The following is a 22,959-nucleotide window of genomic DNA, read 5'->3' on the forward strand; positions in this document are numbered from 1 at the left end:
GCATGCCCGCTATCGCCTTTCCAGGGCTCGCCCAGAGCGTCCGGGCATGCCCGCTATCGCCTTTCCAGTGCTCGTCCAGAGCGCCTGGGCACGCCCAGCCTCGACTTGCCAGGCCGCAGCCAAACACGCCCGGGCAGGTCCAGACTCGCCTTTCCAAGGCTCGCCCTTGACACCCGGGCATGCCCGGTATAGCTTTTCCCAGGCAAACGCCCCGGCATAAATGTGTATATATATTGCTGCCCGATAAACGGGCTTGTCAGAATACCTGAGCTGTTTTGTTTCAATAAAGCAACTCGGACGAATTCCGTCTTTGGTCGCGTCAATTCTTTCGACTCGCGTTGGAGCGCAGTTCCTTCACATCTGTCGTACCTACATTCAACAGTCTCTTCCGACAACTTCTCCCGCTGCAATTAATTTCAATTATCGGGCCTCATCAATGCCGTTCGCACTTCCTCTTCCTTGTCTGTTCGTGCAGTTTATCGACGCACAAGCTGGAATTTTACTGATGAATGAAAATAATATCCAGTCAGTTTAAGAGATCAGTGGGAGGAGTTCGGAGGTGGGACCTTGATTTGATTCGACCAATCACCGTTAAGCTTCTCCCAGGCCACGCCCCCACGTACACGGAGTACTGAATGAGTGTCTGATTTGTACTTTCCGTACAAACAATTTTTTTTTTATCGGGATCGACTCGAAGTGAAACAATCCCGAGAATAAAGAGAGAATAATTACAAGATTCGAGTTTATTTAATATAACAAAGGTAAAGGTAGTTTGATGAAGGTTATACACAGACACCATTAGAGTGAGAATGGTCGTAGTGAATAACCAACCCACGTGAGGGTACTCGCTAGCTTTGCGCAGTGGCAGTATCGTAGCCAATGAGGTTTACCCGAGGCGCGATTATTGCTAATTGAAAACTTTTCCCAATACCCCGCCGTGACGACCTGAAATATGGTCGGCGTTGGCAATTTTTGACGGCTCTTCCGGGAGCTCCATTTTGAAACCAATAACAGATTTACCTGCCATTGCGCATGTATAAAGTGACTGATGCGCATGCGCAGTGGCTTTCCCGCGTGGAATAAAACGTGCGCATCTCCTGCCTTTTACCCTTTAATTGCGCAGATACGTCACAGTACCGTTGTACATTTTATAATATAATAATGTTTAATTTATTTTTAAAAATCAAAGTTTGCTTTATGTGAAATTTAGATTGCAAAACTACCAAAAACGGCTCAGTGGGAATATGCATGCCTGGACTCTTCTTCTTTATTTGCAGTGTAAAGTTTAAGGTTCAAGTTGGAATGTTTTATGGAATCCACTTTACATCGAGGAGGTTCAGAGTTCTCAGCGATGTCGCCACCTGTTGGTTCGTGTCGAATTTTACCAAACAGCTCACCTGCAGGGTGCCAAGAGGGGGCGAGGTGGGGGTAACCACCCCGGGGTGCGGACGTAATAAATAGGGCCCCGTAGTTTATTAATTTTTTTAATTTCTTGATGTGAGTAAAGTTATAAATATAACTAAAACTACCACTTTATAACGGCTGGCAGTGATGACCAGTTTCCTCCACCTTCCCACTTTGATACCACCCCACTTTGATACCACCCCACTTTGATACCACCCCACTTTGATACCACCCATTTTGATACCACCCCACTTTGATACCACCCCACTTTGATACCACCCCACTTTGATACCACCCCACTTTGATACCACCCACTTTGATACCACCCCACTTTGATACCACCCACTTTGATACCACCCCACTTTGATACCACCCCACTTTGATACCACCCCCCTTTGATACCACCCCACTTTGATACCACCCACTTTGATACCACCCCACTTTGATACCACCCACTTTGATACCACCCCACTTTGATACCACCCACTTTGATACCACCCCACTTTGATACCACCCCACTTTGATACCACCCCACTTTGATACCACCCACTTTGATACCACCCCACTTTGATACCACCCACTTTGATACCACCCCACTTTGATACCACCCACTTTGATACCACCCCACTTTGATACCACCCACTTTGATACCACCCCACTTTGATACCACCCCACTTTGATACCACCCCACTTTGATACCACCCCACTTTGATACCACCCACTTTGATACCACCCACTTTGACACCACCCACTTTGATACCACCCACTTTGATACCACCCCACTTTGATACCACCCACTTTGATACCACCCACTTTGATACCACCCCACTTTGATACCACCACACCACCCCACTTTGATACCACCCCACTTTGATACCACCCACTTTGATACCACCCACTTTTATACCACCCCACTTTGATACCACCCATTTTGATACCACCCCACTTTGATACCATCCACTTTGATACCATCACACCACCCCACTTTGATACCACCCCACTTTGATGCCACCCACTTTGATACCACCCACTTTGATAACATCCTCTTTGATACCACCCACTTTGATACCACCCACTTTGATACCACCCCACTTTGATACCACCCACTTGATACTACCCCATCCTGATACCACCCCACCCTGATACCACCCCACTTTGATACCACCCCACTTTGATGAAATCCCGCTTTGATACAACCCCACTTTGATGAAATCCCGCTTTGATGAAACCCCACTTTGATGAAACCCCACTTTCATTGGACATGCTTAGATACAACCCCACTTTGATGAAACCCCACTTTGATGAAACCCCGCTTTGATGAAGCCCCACTTTGATGAAACCCTGCTTTCATACAACCCCACTTTGATACAACCCCGCTTTGATGAAACCCCGCTTTGATGAAACCCTGCTTTCATACAACCCTGATTTCATTGGACACGCGTTAATACAACCCCGCTTTCATACAACCACACTTTCATCAGACACACTTTGATACAACTCCGCTTTCATACAACCCCACTTTCATCGGACACACTTTGATACAACCCTGCTTTCATACAACGCCACTTTGATACAACCCCGGTTTCATTGGACACACTTTGATACAACCCCGCTTTCATACAACCCCACTTTGATACAACCCCGGTTTCATTGGACACGCTTTGATGCAACCCTGCTTTCATTCAACCCCACTTTGATACAACCCCGTTTTCATTGGACACACTTTGATACTACCCCACTTTCATACAACCCCAATTTGATACAACCCCGCTTTCATTCAACCCCACTTTCATCGGACACACTTTGATACAACTCCTCTTTCATACAACCCCACTTTGATACAACCCCGCTTTGATGAAACCCCACTTTGATGAAGCCCCACTTTGATGAAACCCTGCTTTCATACAACCCCACCTTGATACAACCCCGCTTTGATGAAGCCCCACTTTGATGCAACCCTGCTTTCATACAACCCCACTTTGATACAACCCTGCTTTCATTGGACACGCTTTGAAACAACCCCGCTTTCATCCAACCCCACTTTCATCGGACACACTTTGATACAACTCCGCTTTCATACAACCCCTCTTTCATCGGACACACTTTGATACAACCCTGCTTTCAAACAACTCCACTTTCTTCGGACACACTTTGATACAACCCCGATTTCATATAACTCCACTTTCATCGGACACGCTTTGATACAACCCTGCTTTCATTCAACCCCACTTTGATACAACCCCGGTTTCATTGGACACACTTTGATACAACCCCGCTTTCATACAACCCCGCTTTCATTCAACCCCACTTTGATACAAACCCGGTTTCATTGGACACACTTTGATACAACTCCGCTTTCATACAACCCCACTTTCATCGGACACACTTTGATACAACCCTGCTTTCATTCAACCCCACTTTGATACAACCCCGGTTTCATTGGACACACTTTGATACAACTCCGCTTTCATACAACCCCGCTTTGATGAAACCCCACTTTGATGAAGCCCCACTTTGATGAAACCCTGCTTTCATACAACCCCACCTTGATACAACCCCGCTTTGATGAAGCCCCACTTTGATGCAACCCTGCTTTCATACAACCCCACTTTGATACAACCCTGCTTTCATTGGACACGCTTTGAAACAACCCCGCTTTCATCCAACCCCACTTTCATCGGACACACTTTGATACAACGCCGCTTTCATACAACCCCTCTTTCATCGGACACACTTTGATACAACCCTGCTTTCAAACAACTCCACTTTCTTCGGACACACTTTGATACAACCCCGATTTCATATAACTCCACTTTCATCGGACACGCTTTGATACAACCCTGCTTTCATTCAACCCCACTTTGATACAACCCCGGTTTCATTGGACACACTTTGATACAACCCCGCTTTCATACAACCCCGCTTTCATTCAACCCCACTTTGATACAAACCCGGTTTCATTGGACACACTTTGATACAACTCCGCTTTCATACAACCCCACTTTCATCGGACACACTTTGATACAACCCTGCTTTCATTCAACCCCACTTTGATACAACCCCGGTTTCATTGGACACACTTTGATACAACTCCGCTTTCATACAACTCCACTTTCATCGGACACACTTTGAAACAACCCCACTTTCATACAACCCCACTTTGATACAACCCCGGTTACATTGGACACGCTTTGATACAACCCTGCTTTCATTCAACCTCACTTTGATACAACGCCGGTTTCATTGGACACGCATTGATACAACCCTGCTTTCATTCAACCCCACTTTGATACAATCCCGGTTTCATTGGACACGCTTTGATACAACCTCACTTTCATCGGACATACTTTGAAACAACCCCACTTTCATACAACCCCACTTTGATACAACCCCGGTTTCATTGGACACGCTTTGATACAACCCTGCTTTCATTCAACCCCACTTTGATACAACCCCAGTTTCATTGGACATGCTTTGATACTACCCCACTTTCATACAATCCCACTTTCATACAATCCCACTTTCATTGAACACACTTTGATACAACCCTGCTGTCATACAACCCCGCTTTCACACAACCTCGCTTTCATCAGACACACTTTGATACAACCCCGCTTTCATACAACCCCACTTTGATACAACCCCACTTTGATTGGACACGCTTTCATACAACCCCACTTTGATTGGACACACTTTCATACAACCCCACTTTCATACAACCCCACTTTCATACAACCCCACTTTGATTGGACACACTTTCATACAACCCCGCTTTCACACAACCCCGCTTTCATGGGACACACTTTGATATAACCCCGCTTTCATACAACCCCACTTTGATACAACCCCACTTTGATTGGACACGCTTTCATACAACCCCACTTTGATTGGACACACTTTCATACAACCCCACTTTCATACAACCCCACTTTGATTGGACACGCTTTCATACAACCCCGCTTTCATACAACCCCACTTTGATGCAACCCCACTTTGATTGGACACGCTTTGATACAACCCCACTTTCATACAACCCCGCTTTCATCGGACACACTTTGACACAACCCCGCTTTCATACAATCCCACTTTGATACAACCCCACTTTGATTGGACACGCTTTCATACAACCCCACTTTGATTGGACACGCTTTCATACAACCCCACTTTGATGCAACCCTGCTTTCATACAACCCCACTTTGATACAACCCCACTTTGATTGGACATGCTTTGATACAACCCCACTTTGATGCAACCCTGCTTTCATACAACCCCACTTTGATACAACCCTGCTTTCATCGGACACACTTTGATACAACCCCGCTTTCATACAACCCCGCTTTCATGAGACACACTTTGATACAACCCCGCTTTCATACAATCCCACTTTGATACAACCCTGCGTTCATACAACCCCACTTTGATACAACCCCGCTTTCATTGGACACGCTTTGATGCAACCCCGCTTTCATTGGACACGCTTTGATGCAACCCCGCTTTGTTGCAACGTCGCTTTCATACAAGTTCTAGCAGTGTCCATATGTTTTATACCTCTCCCACCCCCCTGCGCCCCCTTCCCATGCCGCCTCCCCCCAAGCCCTCTCCCTCCCACAGATCTCCCGATGTCCCTGCTCTCAAATGTTGTACTTGTGTGCTTCCCCATCTCTCCCCATCTTATCTCCCACTCCCTTTATTATATGTTTTATGTGTCAGTTTGTCTTTTTGTGATCAATGTTAGCTCTTACACGAGCCTCGATCTTGTATACAAAAAAAAAAAGTCCCACTTCAATAATTGCTTAATGGCCTACCAACGGCACGACATATCCAAATGGTCCACCAGACCCATAACCAACTTAGTTTCACGATTCGCCGCTATTTCTACGTTCTTGACTTGGACAGAGCAGTTGACCAGGTAACATCCTGTGCGCCGCACACCATCATCAAACAGTCCACTGGAGACGCCCCTGGTGCCGTCGGTATCTCCTTCACAGAACAGGTCATCAGACGCAACTACCTGTTGATTCTTATATTGCGAGAATGTTCCTCTTCATACACTACATGGTGCATTGTGGAAAAGGAACAATACACGATAACCTGGTCCGCTTGTGCGTAGAGCTCCGGCTATTTGATGGACTTCAGGCTGTTGTCATCCGCACCGATTGTACCCCCGGATCGACATGTCTGGCCCACGACGTGCTCCTTGAGCATCATCATATGAGCAGAGATTGGTCACATTAAAAACCCTAACGAGAACGTCATGAACACACCTCTGGTTACCTGTTTTCATTCCTGTCTGTTTATTTGGGAACAGGATATCTCAAAAAGTTGTGAACGGATTCGGACGAAATTTGGTGGAGAGGTTGGGTATGTGACATGGAGCAATTGATTACATTTCGGTGACGATTCGAACCCGCATCTGGATCTGAGAATTTTTGAGTGATTATTACTATTAATTATTATTGAGGTGAAGGTGGGAGTGCATCAGGGGTCGGTACTAAGTCCACTACTATTTGTAGCTGTGATGGAGGTGCTGGCTCAGAACGTAAAGGAGGGTTTACCGTGGGAGTTGTTGTATGCAGGTGATCTGGTGTTGATTGCAGAAAGTATGGATGGACTGAAGGAGAAGATGAACAAGTGGAAGGAATGTATGGAGACAAAAGGTCTGAAGGTGAATATCGGAAAAACGAAGGTGATGGCAAGTGGTAAAGCATGTGGTGAGGTGGAAAGAACTGGGAAGTGGCCGTGTGCTGTGTGCAGGAAGGGTGTCGGGGTGAATTCCATTCAATGTACAATGTGCGCTGAGTGGGTTCATCAAAAATGTAGTGGTTTGAGAGGGTCATTAACCAGTGTGGCAGCAACATTCAAGTGTAAGGTGTGCACAGAGGGAGCTGCAGATGGAGTAAATGTTGAGTTGGATCTTGGAGGCGGCGTGAAGCTGGAAGGTGTGAAAACATTTTGCTACATCGGAGACATGCTGAATGGAGAAGGTGGATCAGACTCGGCAACGGTTGCTGGAGTGAGATGTGCATGGAAGAACTTTTGGGAACTGAGTGGCGTGCTAAGAAGGAGGGGAGTGTCGTTGAAGCTGAAGGGAAAGGTGTATGCTGCATATGTGAGAAGTGTTATGATTTATGGGAGCGAGACATGGGTAATGAACGCAGAGCAGCAACGAAGGCTGGAAATGCGAATGGTTTGGTGGATGTGTGGAGTATCGTTGAGAGAAAGGAAGACAAATGATGAATTGCGAAAGATGATGATAATAGAGCTTGTGATTGATGCTGTGAAGAGGAACAGGTTGAGATGGTTTGGTCATGTGTTGAGGAAGGATGAAAGTGACTGGTTGAGAAGAGTGATGGAAATGAATGTAGAAGGAAGTAGAGGACGGGGAAGACCGAGAAAGACTTGGCTAAAGATGGTGGAAGAAGAAATGTGGGCAAAGGGTTTAACAAGGGGAGATGCAGAAAATAGGGCAAATGGAGAAGATTGTCATGGGGACCGCAAGGCTAACCCCCACTCTAGCAGGGGAAATGGCCTTAAAATGCCTGTTGTTTTATTGTTGTTGTTTTACCCTCGCCAGAGAAGAGGATATTGCATTTGAGTCCGTTTGTTTGTCTGTTTGTTTGTCTGCACAGAATAAATATGATTTTCTCTGCAACCGTTGGTCCGATTGACAGGAAATTTTCACCGTTGGTGCAACTCCACCTGTATAATTTTTAAATAATAATTATGACGTCATAGGTCACGTGGTTCGGCCGCCATCTTGGAAAAATCGAAAAACTTTGCACCTCTATATCTCCGAAAGTGCTGAATAGAAAAAATTGAGACATGGCTCATTGTAAATAACTCTCCATGGGGAATAAAATATGTTAATGATGATGTCATAGGTGCCTCCATTATGACGTCAAAATTCGACAAGTAGAAAACTTCATCCGATCAAGATGAAATTTCTTGAGCATAATCTAGGAATATATTAGATCGGGAAAAAAAATGATGACGTCATCGGTCACGTGGTTCGGCCATCATATTTGTTTTAACACAAAAGTCTAAAAAACCAATGGAAAATACATCCTGGCTGGGGTTTGCAATCTCTGATTGCTCTTTCTTGTTCTCTATTGAGTTATAGGGCTAAAACCGATATATAGCATGATATCTCAAAAAGTTGTAAACGGATTTGGACGAAATTTGGCGAACTGGTTGGGTGTGTAGCAAGGACTAAATATTTAAATTTTGGTAAAGATCTGAATCTGGATCCGGATGCAAGAATTTTTTTATTTTTCAAGTGATTCTTCATCATGGAGAGATGGGGCTAAAATGATATAAACCAATGATATTTCAAAAAGTTATGGATGGATTATGACAAAACTTGGTGGATGAGATGGTTTTGGTTCAGGTCAGGATGCAGATCCGGCCTATCAGGGGATACAAAACGTGAACTGTTCAGCCTAGTGGAGGTACGCGCTCTACCGAGTACCGTTCTAGTTCCCTCTGTCATTTAATTCCACCCTGACCCTAAATTGCTTCATACAAATGTTAAAAAAAAGAAAAACTCAAATGAAACAAAAAGTACAACGAGTCAACGACTCCGGGCTTTTTGTTGTCGACTGGTTTAAGTCAATGAATTGACATACCAACTTCGTTTAACATACAAATATCAAATTTATTCAACAATGGCATCATATTTACTGCAAAATTAAGCATTTAATACTTCCAATTTGAAGGATTAACTAAGAATAGTGATTTTTATTTTATTTTTTTACTCAAATCTGTAAATAGTTCATGCAAAATGCAACAAGGGAAGCAAAAGGAAATTTACCCAGATATGACAATTTTGTTGACAATCCATGTCCAGATATGACAATTTTGTTGACAATCCATGTCCAGAAATGACAATTTTGTCGACAATCCATGTCCAGAAATGACAATTTTGTTGACAATCCATGTCCAGATATGACAATTTTGTTGACAATCCATGTCCAGAAATGACAATTTTGTTGACAATCCATGTCCAGAAATGACAATTTTGTTGACAATCCATGTCCAGAAATGACAATTTTGTTGACAATCCATGTCCAGATATGACAATTTTGTTGACAATCCATGTCCAGAAATGACAATTTTGTTGACAATCCATGTCCAGAAATGACAATTTTGTTGACAATCCATGTCCAGATATGACAATTTTGTTGACAATCCATGTCCAGAAATGACAATTTTGTTGACAATCCATGTCCAGAAATGACAATTTTGTTGACAATCCATGTCCAGATATGACAATTTTGTTGACAATCCATGTCCAGAAATGACAATTTTGTTGACAATCCATGTCCAGAAATGACAATTTTGTTGACAATCCATGTCCAGATATGACAATTTTGTTGACAATCCATGTCCAGATATGACAATTTTGTTGACAATCCATGTCCAGAAATGACAATTTTGTTGACAAATCCAATCCAGAAGAAATGAAAATCATGTCTTCTTCGGAATATCTCACTTTACATTTTTATAATCAGTGGCAAAAAGCCTTCATGATCTCAAAATGTACGTCCGTGAACTTGAATACGCTTGAGATTTGAGAATGACTGACAAAAATAAGGATAAAATACCTTAACCAGACATCTCTCGTATTTAAATATATCTCGGGTAAACAAAATTAGAAGTTTTGCTGAATAGAACTTGATATTGGCTCAAGATGGCGAGAAAAAAAAGAGAATCGAGTTAGACGAATTGGGGTCACATGTCGTTTCCTGTTCGGATCATGAAATGTCAACAGGTAATGAATGAAGCCATCGCATAACATCATGAGCCATAATTGGTGTGGAGCCAGGCCAAGGCTTCATCGAGTCCCTCCCCAGAGACCGCACTCGTGCCCACGATGTGCCAGGGACGATCTCGGATGGTTTCCAGTTCAAGCTTTTCCTGCACTCCAGAAAAATAGAAAAAGACGACAGCTTGAAAACAAACTTGCACGTTACTACTACGACTACTACTATGTCCACTACAACTATTACGACTACCACTATTGCTACTTCTACCATGTCTAGGATGACTGCTACTACTACCATATCTACTTCTACTCTGTCTACTACTGCTACAACTACTACTACTACTACCACTTTGTCTACTATTACTACTATGTCCACTACCATACTACTACTATATCTACTACTACTATTTCTACTATTACTATGTCTAGGACGACTGCTACTACGACTACTATATCTACGACTACTATGTCTACAACTGCTACACCTTCTATATAGACACAAGATCAAGAACGCTCGTCGATTGCGTCAATTTGTTTTGGAATCAAACGGTGTCGTCATGTCTGGACGTGGTAAAGGTGGAAAAGGTCTCGGCAAAGGAGGTGCTAAACGTCATCGCAAGGTACTGCGTGATAACATCCAGGGAATCACAAAGCCTGCTATTCGTCGCCTTGCTCGCCGTGGTGGAGTAAAGCGCATCTCGGGTCTCATCTACGAGGAAACCCGTGGAGTTCTCAAGGTGTTCCTGGAAAATGTGCTCCGCGATGCTGTCACCTACACGGAGCACGCAAAGCGAAAGACCGTTACTGCCATGGATGTGGTGTACGCTTTGAAGCGCCAGGGCCGTACGCTCTACGGTTTCGGTGGTTAAACATTTTGTGAGTTCATCATCAGCTACACCTTCTACTACCACTTTGTCTGCTACTACTATGTCTACTACTACTACTACTGCTACTACTATGTCTACTATGGTTAAACATTTTGTGAGTTCATCATCAGCTACACCTTCTACTACCACTTTGTCTGCTACTACTATGTCTACTACTATTACTACTGCTACTACTATGTCTACTACTACTACTACTACTACTATGTCTACTACTTCTACTCGTAATACAACTTACTACACTGACTACAACAAACATTTTCCAAACAAACGTTCTACAACATTTTACGTTGGTTGAATGATGGCATTCCTCAATATGAATCGATCCATTGCATCAGTTTTGTGCAGTTATGGATCTACCCAAACATTCCATGTTTTTTTCTTGCCACATTCAATCCATATCTTTTTCTTGCCACATTCAATCCATGTCTTTTTCTTGCCACATTCAATCCATGTCTTTTTCTTGCCACATTCAATCCATGTCTTTTTCTTGCCACATTCAATCCATGTCTTTTACTTGCCACATTCAATCCATATCTTTTTCTTTCCACATTCAATCCATATCTTTTTCTTGCCACAGTCAATCCATATCTTTTTCTTGCCACATTCAATCCATGCCTTTTTCTTGCCACATTCAATCCATATCTTTTTCTTGCCACATTCAATCCATGTCTTTTTCTTGCCACATTCAATCCATGTCTTTTTCTTGCCACATTCAATCCATATCTTTTTCTTTCCACATTCAATCCATATCTTTTTCTTGCCACAGTCAATCCATATCTTTTTCTTGCCACATTCAATCCATGTCTTTTTCTTGCCACATTCAATCCATGTCTTTTTCTTGCCACATTCAATCCATATCTTTTTCTTTCCACATTCAATCCATATCTTTTTCTTGCCACAGTCAATCCATATCTTTTTCTTGCCACATTCAATCCATGCCTTTTTCTTGCCACATTCAATCCATATCTTTTTCTTGCCACATTCAATCCATGTCTTTTTCTTGCCACATTCAATCCATGTCTTTTTCTTGCCACATTCAATCCATATCTTTTTCTTTCCACATTCAATCCATATCTTTTTCTTGCCACAGTCAATCCATATCTTTTTCTTGCCACATTCAATCCATGTCTTTTTCTTGCCACATTCAATCCATGTCTTTTTCTTGCCACATTCAATCCATGTCTTTTTCTTGCCACATTCAATCCATGTCTTTTTCTTGCCACATTCAATCCATATCTTTTTCTTGCCACATTCAATCCATGTCTTTTTCTTGCCACATTCAATCCATATCTTTTTCTTGCCACATTCAATCCATGTCTTTTTCTTGCCACATTCAATCCGTCTTTATCTTGTCACATTCAATCCATGTCTTTTTCTTGCCACATTCAATCCATATCTTTTTCTTGCCACATTCAATCCATGTCTTTTTCTTGCCACATTCAATCCATATCTTTTTCTTGCCACATTCAATCCATGTCTTTTTCTTGCCACATTCAATCCATGTCTTTTTCTTGCCACATTCAATCCGTCTTTTTCTTGCCACATTCAATCCATGTCTTTTTCTTGCCACATTCAATCCATATCTTTTTCTTGCCACATTCAATCCATATCTTTTTCTTGCCACATTCAATCCATATCTTTTTCTTGCCATATTCAATCCATATCTTTTTCTTGCCACATTCAATCCACGTCTTTTTCTTGCCACATTCAATCCATATCTTTTTCTTGCCACATTCAATCCATGTCTTTTTCTTGCCACATTCAATCCATATCTTTTTCTTGCCACATTCAATCCATATCTTTTTCTTGCCACATTCAATCCATGTCTTTTTCTTGCCACATTCAATCCATATCTTTTTCTTTCCACATTCAATCCATGTCTTTTTCTTGCCACATTCAATCCATGTCTTTTTCTTGCCACATTCAATCCATGTCTTTTTCTTGCCACATTCAATCCATATCTTTTTCTTGCCACATTCAATGCATGTCTTTTTCCTGCCACATTCAATCCATGTCTTTTTCTTTCCACATTCAATCCATGTATTTTTCTTGCCACATTCAATCCATATCTTTTTCTTGCCACATTCAATCGATGTCTTTTTCTTGCCACATTCAATCCATATCTTTTTCTTGCCACATTTAATCCATGTCTTTTTCTTGCCACATTCAATCCATTTCTTTTTCTTGCCACATTCAATCCATGTCTTTTTCTTGCCACATTCAATCCATGTCTTTTTCTTGCCACATTCAATCCATGTCTTTTTCTTGCCACATTCAATCCATGTCTTTTTCTTGCCACATTCAATCCATGTCTTTTTCTTGCCACATTCAATCCATATCTTTTTCTTGCCACATTCAATCCATATCTTTTTCTTGCCACATTCAATCCATGTCTTTTTCTTGCCACATTCAATCCATGTCTTTTTCTTGCCACATTCAATCCATGTCTTTTTCTTTCCACATTCGATCCATATCTTTTTCTTGCCACATTCAATCCATGTATTTTTCTTGCCACATTCAATCCATGTCTTTTTCTTTCCACATTCAATCCATGTCTTTTTCTTTCCACATTCAATCCATGTATTTTTCTTGCCACATTCAATCCATATCTTTTTCTTTCCACATTCAATCCATGTCTTTTTCTTTCCACATTCAATCCATGTCTTTTTCTTTCCACATTCAATCCATGTCTTTTTCTTTCCACATTCAATCCGTGTCTTTTTCTTTCCACATTCAATCCATGTCTTTTTCTTTCCACATTCAATCCATATCTTTTTCTTTCCACATTCAATCCATGTCTTTTTCTTTCCACATTCAATCCATGTCTTTTTCTTGCCACATTCAATCCATGTCTTTTTCTTTCCACATTCAATCCATGTCTTTTTCTTGCCACATTCAATCCATGTCTTTTTCTTGCCACATTCAATCCATATCTTTTTCTTGCCACATTCAAGATCCAGATAATATAATTTATGAAGTGATTCTTCACCATTGAGTAATAGGCCCAAAAGCGATTTATAACATGATATCTCAAAAAGTTGTGGACGGATTCGGAATAAACTTGGTGGACAGGTTGGGGGTGTGAGAAGGAAGAATTGATTACATTTTGGGGAAGACCTGAATACGAGAGTGGTTGAGAATGATCTTGAATGCCAGGCCACACAATTCATTTTTTGCAGATTGTTACTATTGCCATGTTCATTTCCCATGCTATATGTCATTGTTCATTTCCCACGCCCTCTTTCTTTCCTTCTCAACTCCTCTTTTATTTCTAAATAATGGTACAATTCTGCCTGGCATCTCCAATTTCATGGAAGAAAAACCTTCCTTCCTCATTCCTTCTTCCTTCCCCCCTGCATCCCTCTAATCCATATATGCACCCTACCTGGAAAATATTCCTTATAGTATCCTCCCAAAGTCCAAACGTATACATAATAACATTTGCTCTTTTGGTGAACTACCCTAGTCATTCACCCCCAAACATCCTCACTACCTGAGTCAACTCAGCCCGACACATCCCCACTACCCAATTCAATTCACTGCCATGCATCCTCACTACACTAAGTCAACCCAGCCCGACACATCCCCACTACCCAATTCAATTCACCACCATGCATCCTCACTACACTAAGTCAACTCAGCCCTACACATCCCCACTACCCAATTCAATTCACTGCCACACATCCCCACTACCCAATTCAATTCACTGCCATGCATCCTCACTACACTAAGTCAACCCAGCCCGACACATCCCCACTACCCAATTCAATTCACTGCCATGCATCCTCACTACACTAAGTCAACTCAGCCCGACACATCCCCACTACCCAATTCAATTCACCACCATGCATCCTCACTACACTAAGTCAACTCAGCCCTACACATCCCCACTACCCAATTCAATTCACTGCCACACATCCTCACTACCCAAGTCAATTTTCACCCACACACAACCCCATAATCCAAGTCAATTCACCCACACCCATCCGCAGTACCCAAGTAAACTCAGCCCACATATCGTTGACAAGTTGACATGTTTCTTGCATGCCATTACAATGAAGTATTTATTATACTGCACTGTACTGTATATTGAAAATGTTTTAAATAGTTGCAGTTTTGGTAAACCACTAAAAAGTAATGGCAACCACCATACAGGTCCCTTAGAATAGTTATTTAATAGCAGAACATTATCTTAGCCTCTTCCCCTTTATTTCGGGTTTGTATGTCTTTATGTGTTGGAAGACAAATGATGAATTGCGAAAGATGATGGGAATAAAGCTTGTGATTGATGCTGTGAAGAGAAACAGGTTGAGATGGTTTGGTCATGTGTTGAGGAAGGATGAAAGTGACTGGGTGAGAAGAGTGATGGAAATGAATGTAGAAGGAAGTAGAGGACGGGGAAGACCGAGAAAGACTTGGCTAAAGATGGTGGAAGAAGAAATGCGGGCAAGGGGGTTAACAAGGAGAGATGCAGAAAATAGGGCAAAATGGAGAGGATTGTCATGGGGACCGCAAGGCTAACCCCCACTCTAGCAGGGAAAATGGCCTTTAAATGCCTGTTGTTGTTGTATGTCTTTATGCGTTGGGGAAGGAAACACAGGCCCTCCACTCATAAGGGATAATTAGCCAGGCAGATGCACCAGGATTGCATCCACAGTTGTTGATTTAAAGTCTTGAAGGACAGAAGACAGGCCAAAGGCCTCAAGAGTGGATGCCTGCAACAACATTTTGTGGACAGGGTACTTTTCAAACCCACCAATCAGGGCCTGAGGAACTTCAGGGGAGCTTGTGAGGGCGGAGTGACGGGCTCCATCAATCGGGAGCCCAGACACCCTCGAACAGCAGCCCCAGTGCCCCACCCCTTGCCAGGGCCCTGACAAAATGTCTGGCACACGTTTTATCTCTCTCTCTCTCTTGGCCCTGGACCACAGGCCTCAACACATGCATTTCTCTCTCTCATTTTTGCTGGCCTCACTCAGCACGTGCCTGCATTATTCTCTCTTGGTTTTTGGACATTGTTGACCTCGTACGTTTCGGCATTACTATCTCTGCCGGGTTCACCCAGCACGGGCCTGCATTATTCTCGCTCTTGGCTGACTCTGTCGGTAGTACACGTGTGCTCTTTTCTTGGTCGGACCCTCTCACAGGCCTCAGTACCCACCTTTAGAGGCCATTTTTCCCCGTAAAGCGGGGGTTGGCCTTTTTCGGGCACCGTGGTTGTTGTTGTTTGTTGTTGTTGGTCCCCTTTTTGAAGCAATGTTTTACAGCCGGATGCCCTTCCTGCCGCCAACCCTGTTTGTCGCCTTTTACGACAAACGGGGAATTACCAGTGAACTGGTACTCAATTAGCCGACCTCGGAAGGATGACAGGCTGAGTCAACCCCCTGGCGTTAATTCAGCGATCTACCGGGATTCGAACCCAGGATCCTAGGATCCTAAGCTGGCACCCTAGCCGCTAAGCCAACACCAAGCTTGCAGGCATATGCAGGCATGTACGAAGGCCCCAGTACATGCCTGCATTACTCATCGCCTTGGATTCCATTGGCTGTGCACATGTTATTGGACTCTCTTGGCGCACGTGTGCACAACACTCACTTGACCCTGCACGAGATCACGACGTGCTTACACAAAATGTCGTGACGCACTCGCTCTGCATGGTTCCCTGGCACTTGCTCTGCATGGTTCCCGACGCACTCTCTGCACGGTTCCCTGGCACTCATTCTGCACGGTTCCTGACGCACACACTCTGCACGGTTCCCGACACTTCTGAAAGTGTTGCGAACCGTGCAATGAAAAGCTGAAACGTCTTTCATCAATAAGTATTCAACCCCTTTGCTATAACACTCCAAATTAAGCTCCGGTGCATCCAATTTCCTTTGATCATCTTCGGGATGTCTCTACAACCTGATTGGAGTCCACCTGTGGCAAATTCAATTGATTGGACGTGATTTACAAAGAAACACACCTTTGTGGAGCTATGCTCTCACGATAAAGCCGGACAAAATGGACGACACCAGGAACGAAGTTTCACTGAGCTATTTATTTCTAGCTCAACTCAAAAGAACTGAATCAGCCGATCGAACGGGCGGCAATTTATAAGTGAAGTTCAACACAAAAAAGCTACGCCTCCCAGGCGGGGCGTGGTATGCAACTAGGTAAGCCACGCCTCTCAACGGGGCGTGGTATGCAAGTCAAGTGTTCGCCCGGGAAAGGCAAGTCTGGACACGTCCGGGCGAGTCCGGACAAGTAACCGCTCGCCGGTTGCGTCATCGGCCGGTGCAAGGTGATTGTGTAGGCTTCCGGTAACCGCTACATGCGCCCCCCAGAATTAACTTGCTTGACTTGAGAGTCAGTTTGAGGGGGGTCTTGATGACCCGGCCGAAACGACCCCTGGTGATTTGTGTGGGGGTGGTAGGTGGCCTGGCGGCGCATGGTCGGGCAGGGGGCTTGGTTGACAGGGGACGGCCCCGCTGTGGAGGAAGGGCCAACCGTGGAGGTTGGTCCCTGTCCAAATGGGCCGATTTGAGGCGGTCCACGGAGATGTGGTCTGGTTTGCCGCCGATGTCCACGATGAACGACTTGTCGTCCCTCTTCAGGACCCTGAAAGGTCCATCGTACGGTGGCCGGAGCGGTCCCCGGTGTGCGTCGTTGCGGATAAAAACGTACTCCGCAGTGCGAAGTGCTGGGGGGACGTGGGGTTGGGGGCAGCCGTGATGGGATGTGGGCACGGGGGCGAATCTCCTGGCGGCCTCTTGGAGGACCGAGCGTTGGCGAGCCGCGGATCAGGGGCCGGTGGCGTCAGGGATGAACTCGCCCGGCACGCGCAGTGGCTGGCCGTAGACCAGCTCGGCGGTTGAAGCCTGGAGGTCCTCTTTAGGGGCCGTTCGGAGGCCCAATAGGACCCACGGGAGCCTGTCGGCCCAACCGTCATCCTGGAGGCTGGCCCTGAGAGCGGCCTTCATCGAGTGGTGGAACCGCTCGCACAAGCCGTTGGCTTGGGGGTGGTAGGCCGTGGTGCGGTGAAGCTTGACCCCCAAGGCCTGGGCAACCAGGGCAACCTCCCAAAGCTCGGAGGTGGATTGCGGGCCTCTGTCGGAGGAGATGTCCGAGGGGGCACCAAAACGGGCAATCCAGGTGCCAATGAAGGCCTGCGCCACGTCGGCGGCTGTTGTTGATGCCAGCGGGACGGCCTCCGGCCACCTGGTGGTCCTGTCCACCATCGTGAGGAGGTGGGTGAAGCCCCGCGAGGAGGGAAGGGGTCCCACCAGGTCCACATTGACGTGGTCGAAGCGCCGCACGGGCATGTCAAATGGTGCCAACGGCCCTGGGTGTGCCGGTGGACCTTCGCGCGCTGGCAGGTGACACAGGCATTGGCCCAGTCACGGACGTCTTTACGGAGCCCGTGCCAGACGAATTTCGCTGCCACGAGCTTCTGCGATGCTTTCCGGCCTGGGTGGGAAAGGCCGTGGAGGGCGTCAAAAATGTGCCGCTGCCATCCGGTGGGCACGATGGGGCGAGGTTGGCCCAGGGAAACGTCGCACAGGAGAACAGTGCCTGTGTCTTCGAAGGGGACGTCGGCCAACCGCAGGCCTGTGTCGGCTGTCCGGAGGGCTTGCACCGTGGGGTCGGCGGTCTGGTCGGCTACCATGCGGGCGAAATCCACACCCAGGTGGACGGCGTTCGCGCCGGACCGGGAGAGGCAATCGGCCACAGTGTTGTCGTTGCCCGCGACGTGCCGGATGTCCGTCGTAAATTCGGACACGGCGGAGAGGTGGCGCTGCTGGCGCGCCGACCACGGCTCCGTAACCTTGGCCATGGCGAAGACCAGGGGTTTGTGGTCCACAAACGCCATGAACGGGCGGCCCTCCAAAAGATGGCGGAAGTGGTGAACGGCCAGGTAAAGGCCGAGGAGCTCGCGGTCGAAAGCGCTATACTTGCGCTCGTTAGGGCGAAGCTGTCGGCTGAAGAAGGCCAGCGGTTGCCAAGCCCCGTTCACCCACTGTTCATGCACGGTGCCCACCGCGTAGTCGGAAGCATCCATGGTGAGGGCGATAGGTGCGTCGAGCGCCGGGTGCGCCAGCATGGTCACGTTGGCGAAGGCCAGCTTAGCGCCCGTGAACACCTCGTCCATCTCTTTGGTCCAGGCGACGTCGTGCTTGGCCGGCTTGCCCCGGAGGGCTTCGTACAGGGGGCGCATGAGTTGGGCGGCACGAGGCACGAACCGGTGGTAGAAATTTACCATTCCCAAAAAATCCTGTAGGGCCTTGATGGAGCAGGGGCGCGGGAAACTTGTGACTGCCTCCACCTTGGTCGGCAGCGGAACGGCCCCGCGCTTCGTGATGCGGTGCCCCAGGAAGTCGACGGCCGTTACGCCAAACTGGCATTTCGCCGGGTTGATGATGAGGCCGTGCTGGCCGAGGCGCTCAAAAAGCATGCGCAGGTGTATGAGGTGCTCCGCCCGGGAAGTGCTGGCGACGAGAATGTCATCCAAGTAGACGAAAAGGAAGGTGAGGTCGCGCAGCACGCTGTGCATCAGCCGTTGGAAGGCCTGGGCCGCGTCCTTAAGGCCGAACGGCATGCGAAGGAACTCGAAGAGGCCAAAAGGTGTAATTACCGCCGTCTTCGGCACGTCGGCCGGCCGGACGGGTACCTGGTGGTAGCCCCGAATGAGGTCGACCTTGGAAAAGATCACCCGCCCCGCCAAACGGGCGGAAAAGTCCTGTATATGTGGTATCGGGTAGCGGTCGGGGGTGGTGGCGTCGTTGAGGCGAAGGTAATCGACGCATGGTCGCCATCCGCCACCCGGTTTGGGCACGATGTGCAGGGGCGAGGCCCACGCGCTATTCGAGCGCCGCACAATGCCCAATCGCTCCAGCGCATCGAATTCCGCCTTCGCCACGGAGAGTTTGGCCGGGTCGAGGCGACGAGCCCTGGCGTAGACCGGTGGACCTGTGGTCGGGATGTGGTGTTCGACGCCGTGTTTGACGGCGACGGCCGAAAACGTCGACTGCGTGAGGGCGGGAAACTCGGCGAGTAGGCGGGTGAAATCGTCCGCGGCCGGGAGAGCGCAGGCTAGCTTGGTTGGTGCGGAACCGCTCAATGAGCAAGCGAGCGAGCTGAAGGTCTCTGCGTTGATGAGCCGATGCCGTTTGACGTCAACCAAAAGGCCATGCGCGCAAAGAAAACCTGCACCCAGAAAGGCCATGGGTACGTTCGCCGTGATGAAGTCCCATCTGAAGCGCTGGCCCCCGAAGCAGAATGCGACGCTGCGCGAACCCGAACGTGCGGATGGAGGAGCCGTTTGCGGCGACCAAGGCGGGGCCGCAAAGCGCGGCCTGTTTGTCCTGCACCGAGGCGGGTATCACGCTCAGCTGAGCGCCGGTGTCACACAAAAAACGCCGCCCATACGCTGTGTCCATAATAAACAGAAGGCTGCCTGAATGGCCGACGCTCATGGCAGGCAGCGAGCGCCGGCCTGGTCGTTTCCCGACCTGCCAAAAGTGCACGGTGGGCGGCACGTTCTGGCCTTCTGCCCGAACCTGGCATGGTAGTAGCACATGGTCCGCTCTGGTGGAGGCTCCGGCGGTCACGTCGGGTTCGGTCGACGGGGCATCGCGGCGGCCGCTGCCGCCAGTGGTGCTAACTCGGCCGGTGGTGGCGCCGGTTGTGGCGCGGGCATTGCCTCGGTCGGCCCAGGGTTCCAGGTGGACGCTCCGACGTGTCGCCTGGCTGAGAAAAATTTATCGGCCTCCTTGGCCAGGGCGCGAGGGTCCGTGATGGGCGAATTAGCCAAAGCTAATCGTACCTGCCCGGGTAGCTGCCGGAGGAACAGCTCGCGGAAGAGGAAATCTGGGCTGTGGTCGCCGAGTAGAGCAAGCATGTGGTCCATGCGTTCGGATGGACGGGCCTCACCCAGCTCCGGGAGGTCGAGCAGTTGTCGCGCGCGTTCGGTCTCCGTGAGTCCAAACGCACCGAGGAGTAGGCCTTTGAGCGCACCGTATTTGTCGGTGTTCGGCGGGTTCTGTAGGAAGCTCAGGACCCGGGCGGCAGTGGAGGCGTTGAGCGCGGAGACCACATGGTGGTAGCGCGTTGTGTCCTCTGTAATGTTCCGCAGGGCGAATTGAGAATCCGCTTGGGCGAACCAGATGGCTGCGTGCGATTCCCAAAAGCCAGGGAGCTTCAAAGCTTCAGATGACTCCATCGCCGTGTTCTTGAAAAGGGGTCACCAATTGTGGAGCTATGCTCTCACGATAAAGCCGGACAAAATGGACGACACCAGGAACGAAGTTTCACTGAGCTATTTATTTCTAGCTCAACTCAAAAGCACTGAATCAGCCGATCGAACGGGCGGCAATTTATAAGTCAAGTTCAACACACAAAAGCTACGCCTCTCAGGCGGGGCGTGGTATGCAACTAGGTAAGCCACGCCTCTCAACGGGGCATGGTATGCAAGTCAAGTGTTCGCCCGGGAAAGGCAAGTCTGGACACGTCCGGGCGAGTCCGGACAAGTAACCGCTCACCGGTTGCGTCATCGGCCGGTGCAAGGTGATTGTGTATGCTTCCGGTAACCGCTACACCTTTCTATATAAGGTCCCACAGTTGACAGTGCATGTCAGAGCAGAAACTCTACCATGAAGTCCAAGGAACTGTCCGTAGAAATTCGAGATAGAATTGTGAGGAGGCATAGATCCGGGGAAGGGCATAAAACAATTTATAGAATGTTGAAAGTTCCGAAGAGCACAGTAAGTTCTATCACAAGGAAATGGAAAGAAAATAGAACTACCGAGACTCTTCCAAGTGCTGGCCATGACCAAACTGAGCAACTGGGCAACAGTCTCTGCAGCACTTTACACATCTCGGATTTCTGGGAGAATGGCCAGATGGAAACTACTCCTGAGAAATGACAGCATTCCTGGCGTTTGCAAAAAGGCATATGAGAGACTCAGAGCACGAGGCAAAAGATTCTCTGGTCTGATGAGATGGAAATTGAACTCTTTGGCCTGAATGCAAAGCGCTTCGTCTGGCAGAAAGTGAGCACAGCTCAGGACCAATCTAACACTATCCCTATCGTGGAGCATGGTGGTGGCAGCATCATGCTATGGGGATGCTTTTCAGCAGCAGGGACTTGGAGACTTGTATGGATAGAGGGAACAATGTATGTAGCTAAATACCGTAAAATCCTTAAGGAGAACCTGCTTCAGAGTGCAAAAGACCTTGGACTGCGGCAAAGATTTACGTTCCAACAGGACAATAACCCCAAGTATACAGCCAGAGCAACAGAGGAATGGCTTCAAAAACAAGAACGTGAAAGTCCTTGAGTGGCCCAGCCAAAGCTCAGACTTGAATCCCATTGAGAATCTTCAAGATTGTTCTTGACGGATGCTCCCCATCCAACTTGACACAGCATGAGCAAATCTGCAAGGAAGAATGGGGAAAAAACTCCCCAAATCCAAATGTGCAAAGCTGTTACAAACATATCCAAGAAGACTCAAAACTGTAGCCACTGCCAAAGGTGCTTCTACGAAGTATTGACTCAGGAGGTTGAATACTTATGTAAATTATATATTTCTGTATTTCATTTTTTAATAAATTCGTAAAAATTTCTAAACAAAAAAATAAATTCCACTTTGACATTATGTGGTATTATGTGTAGGTTCTGGGCCCTGTGCTTTTTCTGGTCTTCATCAATGATCTCTCCGACTCTGTAAAATCCTCTCTATCTCTTTGCTGATGACAACTCTCTGCCGCTCCATACCTCATCCCTCAGATCGGCAGTCTGCAGCCTCCTCACTCTCTGCAGACCTGGACAAAAATCACAGACCGGTCAAACAAGTGGAACATGTCTTTCAATCCTGACAAATCTCACACTCTTACTGTGTCTCTCCGAAAAGACCGACTAGACA

The 22,959-nt window shown here is 47.0% G+C and overlaps 1 protein-coding gene and 1 non-coding gene across 3 annotated transcripts in view; one reads left to right on the plus strand and one right to left on the minus strand.

The window, feature by feature from the left end:
• Positions 1–850: 850 nt before the first annotated feature.
• Positions 851–991, plus strand: LOC137435851 (U4 spliceosomal RNA). Its single transcript, XR_010986146.1, has one exon. It is a non-coding gene; the product is annotated as a U4 spliceosomal RNA (small nuclear RNA).
• An 8,047-nt stretch (positions 992–9,038) lies between these two features.
• The window catches only part of LOC137435504 (ADP-ribosylation factor 6), a 32,013-nt gene continuing 18,092 nt past the window's right edge, over positions 9,039–22,959 (minus strand). The window contains exon 3 of one of the 2 annotated variants that reach the window (XM_078784222.1): positions 9,039–10,321. In XM_078784222.1, the coding sequence (XP_078640348.1) occupies positions 10,202–10,321 (120 nt within the window). In that variant the 3' untranslated portion in view covers positions 9,039–10,201. Of the gene's footprint in view, positions 10,327–22,959 lie in introns of both variants that reach the window. The other variant, XM_078784221.1, reaches the window with a different exon arrangement.

This window comes from Myxine glutinosa, chromosome 9 (assembly GCF_964187855.1).
Source record: "Myxine glutinosa chromosome 9, kmMyxGlut1.1, whole genome shotgun sequence".
NCBI classification, from domain to species: Eukaryota; Metazoa; Chordata; class Myxini; order Myxiniformes; family Myxinidae; genus Myxine; species Myxine glutinosa.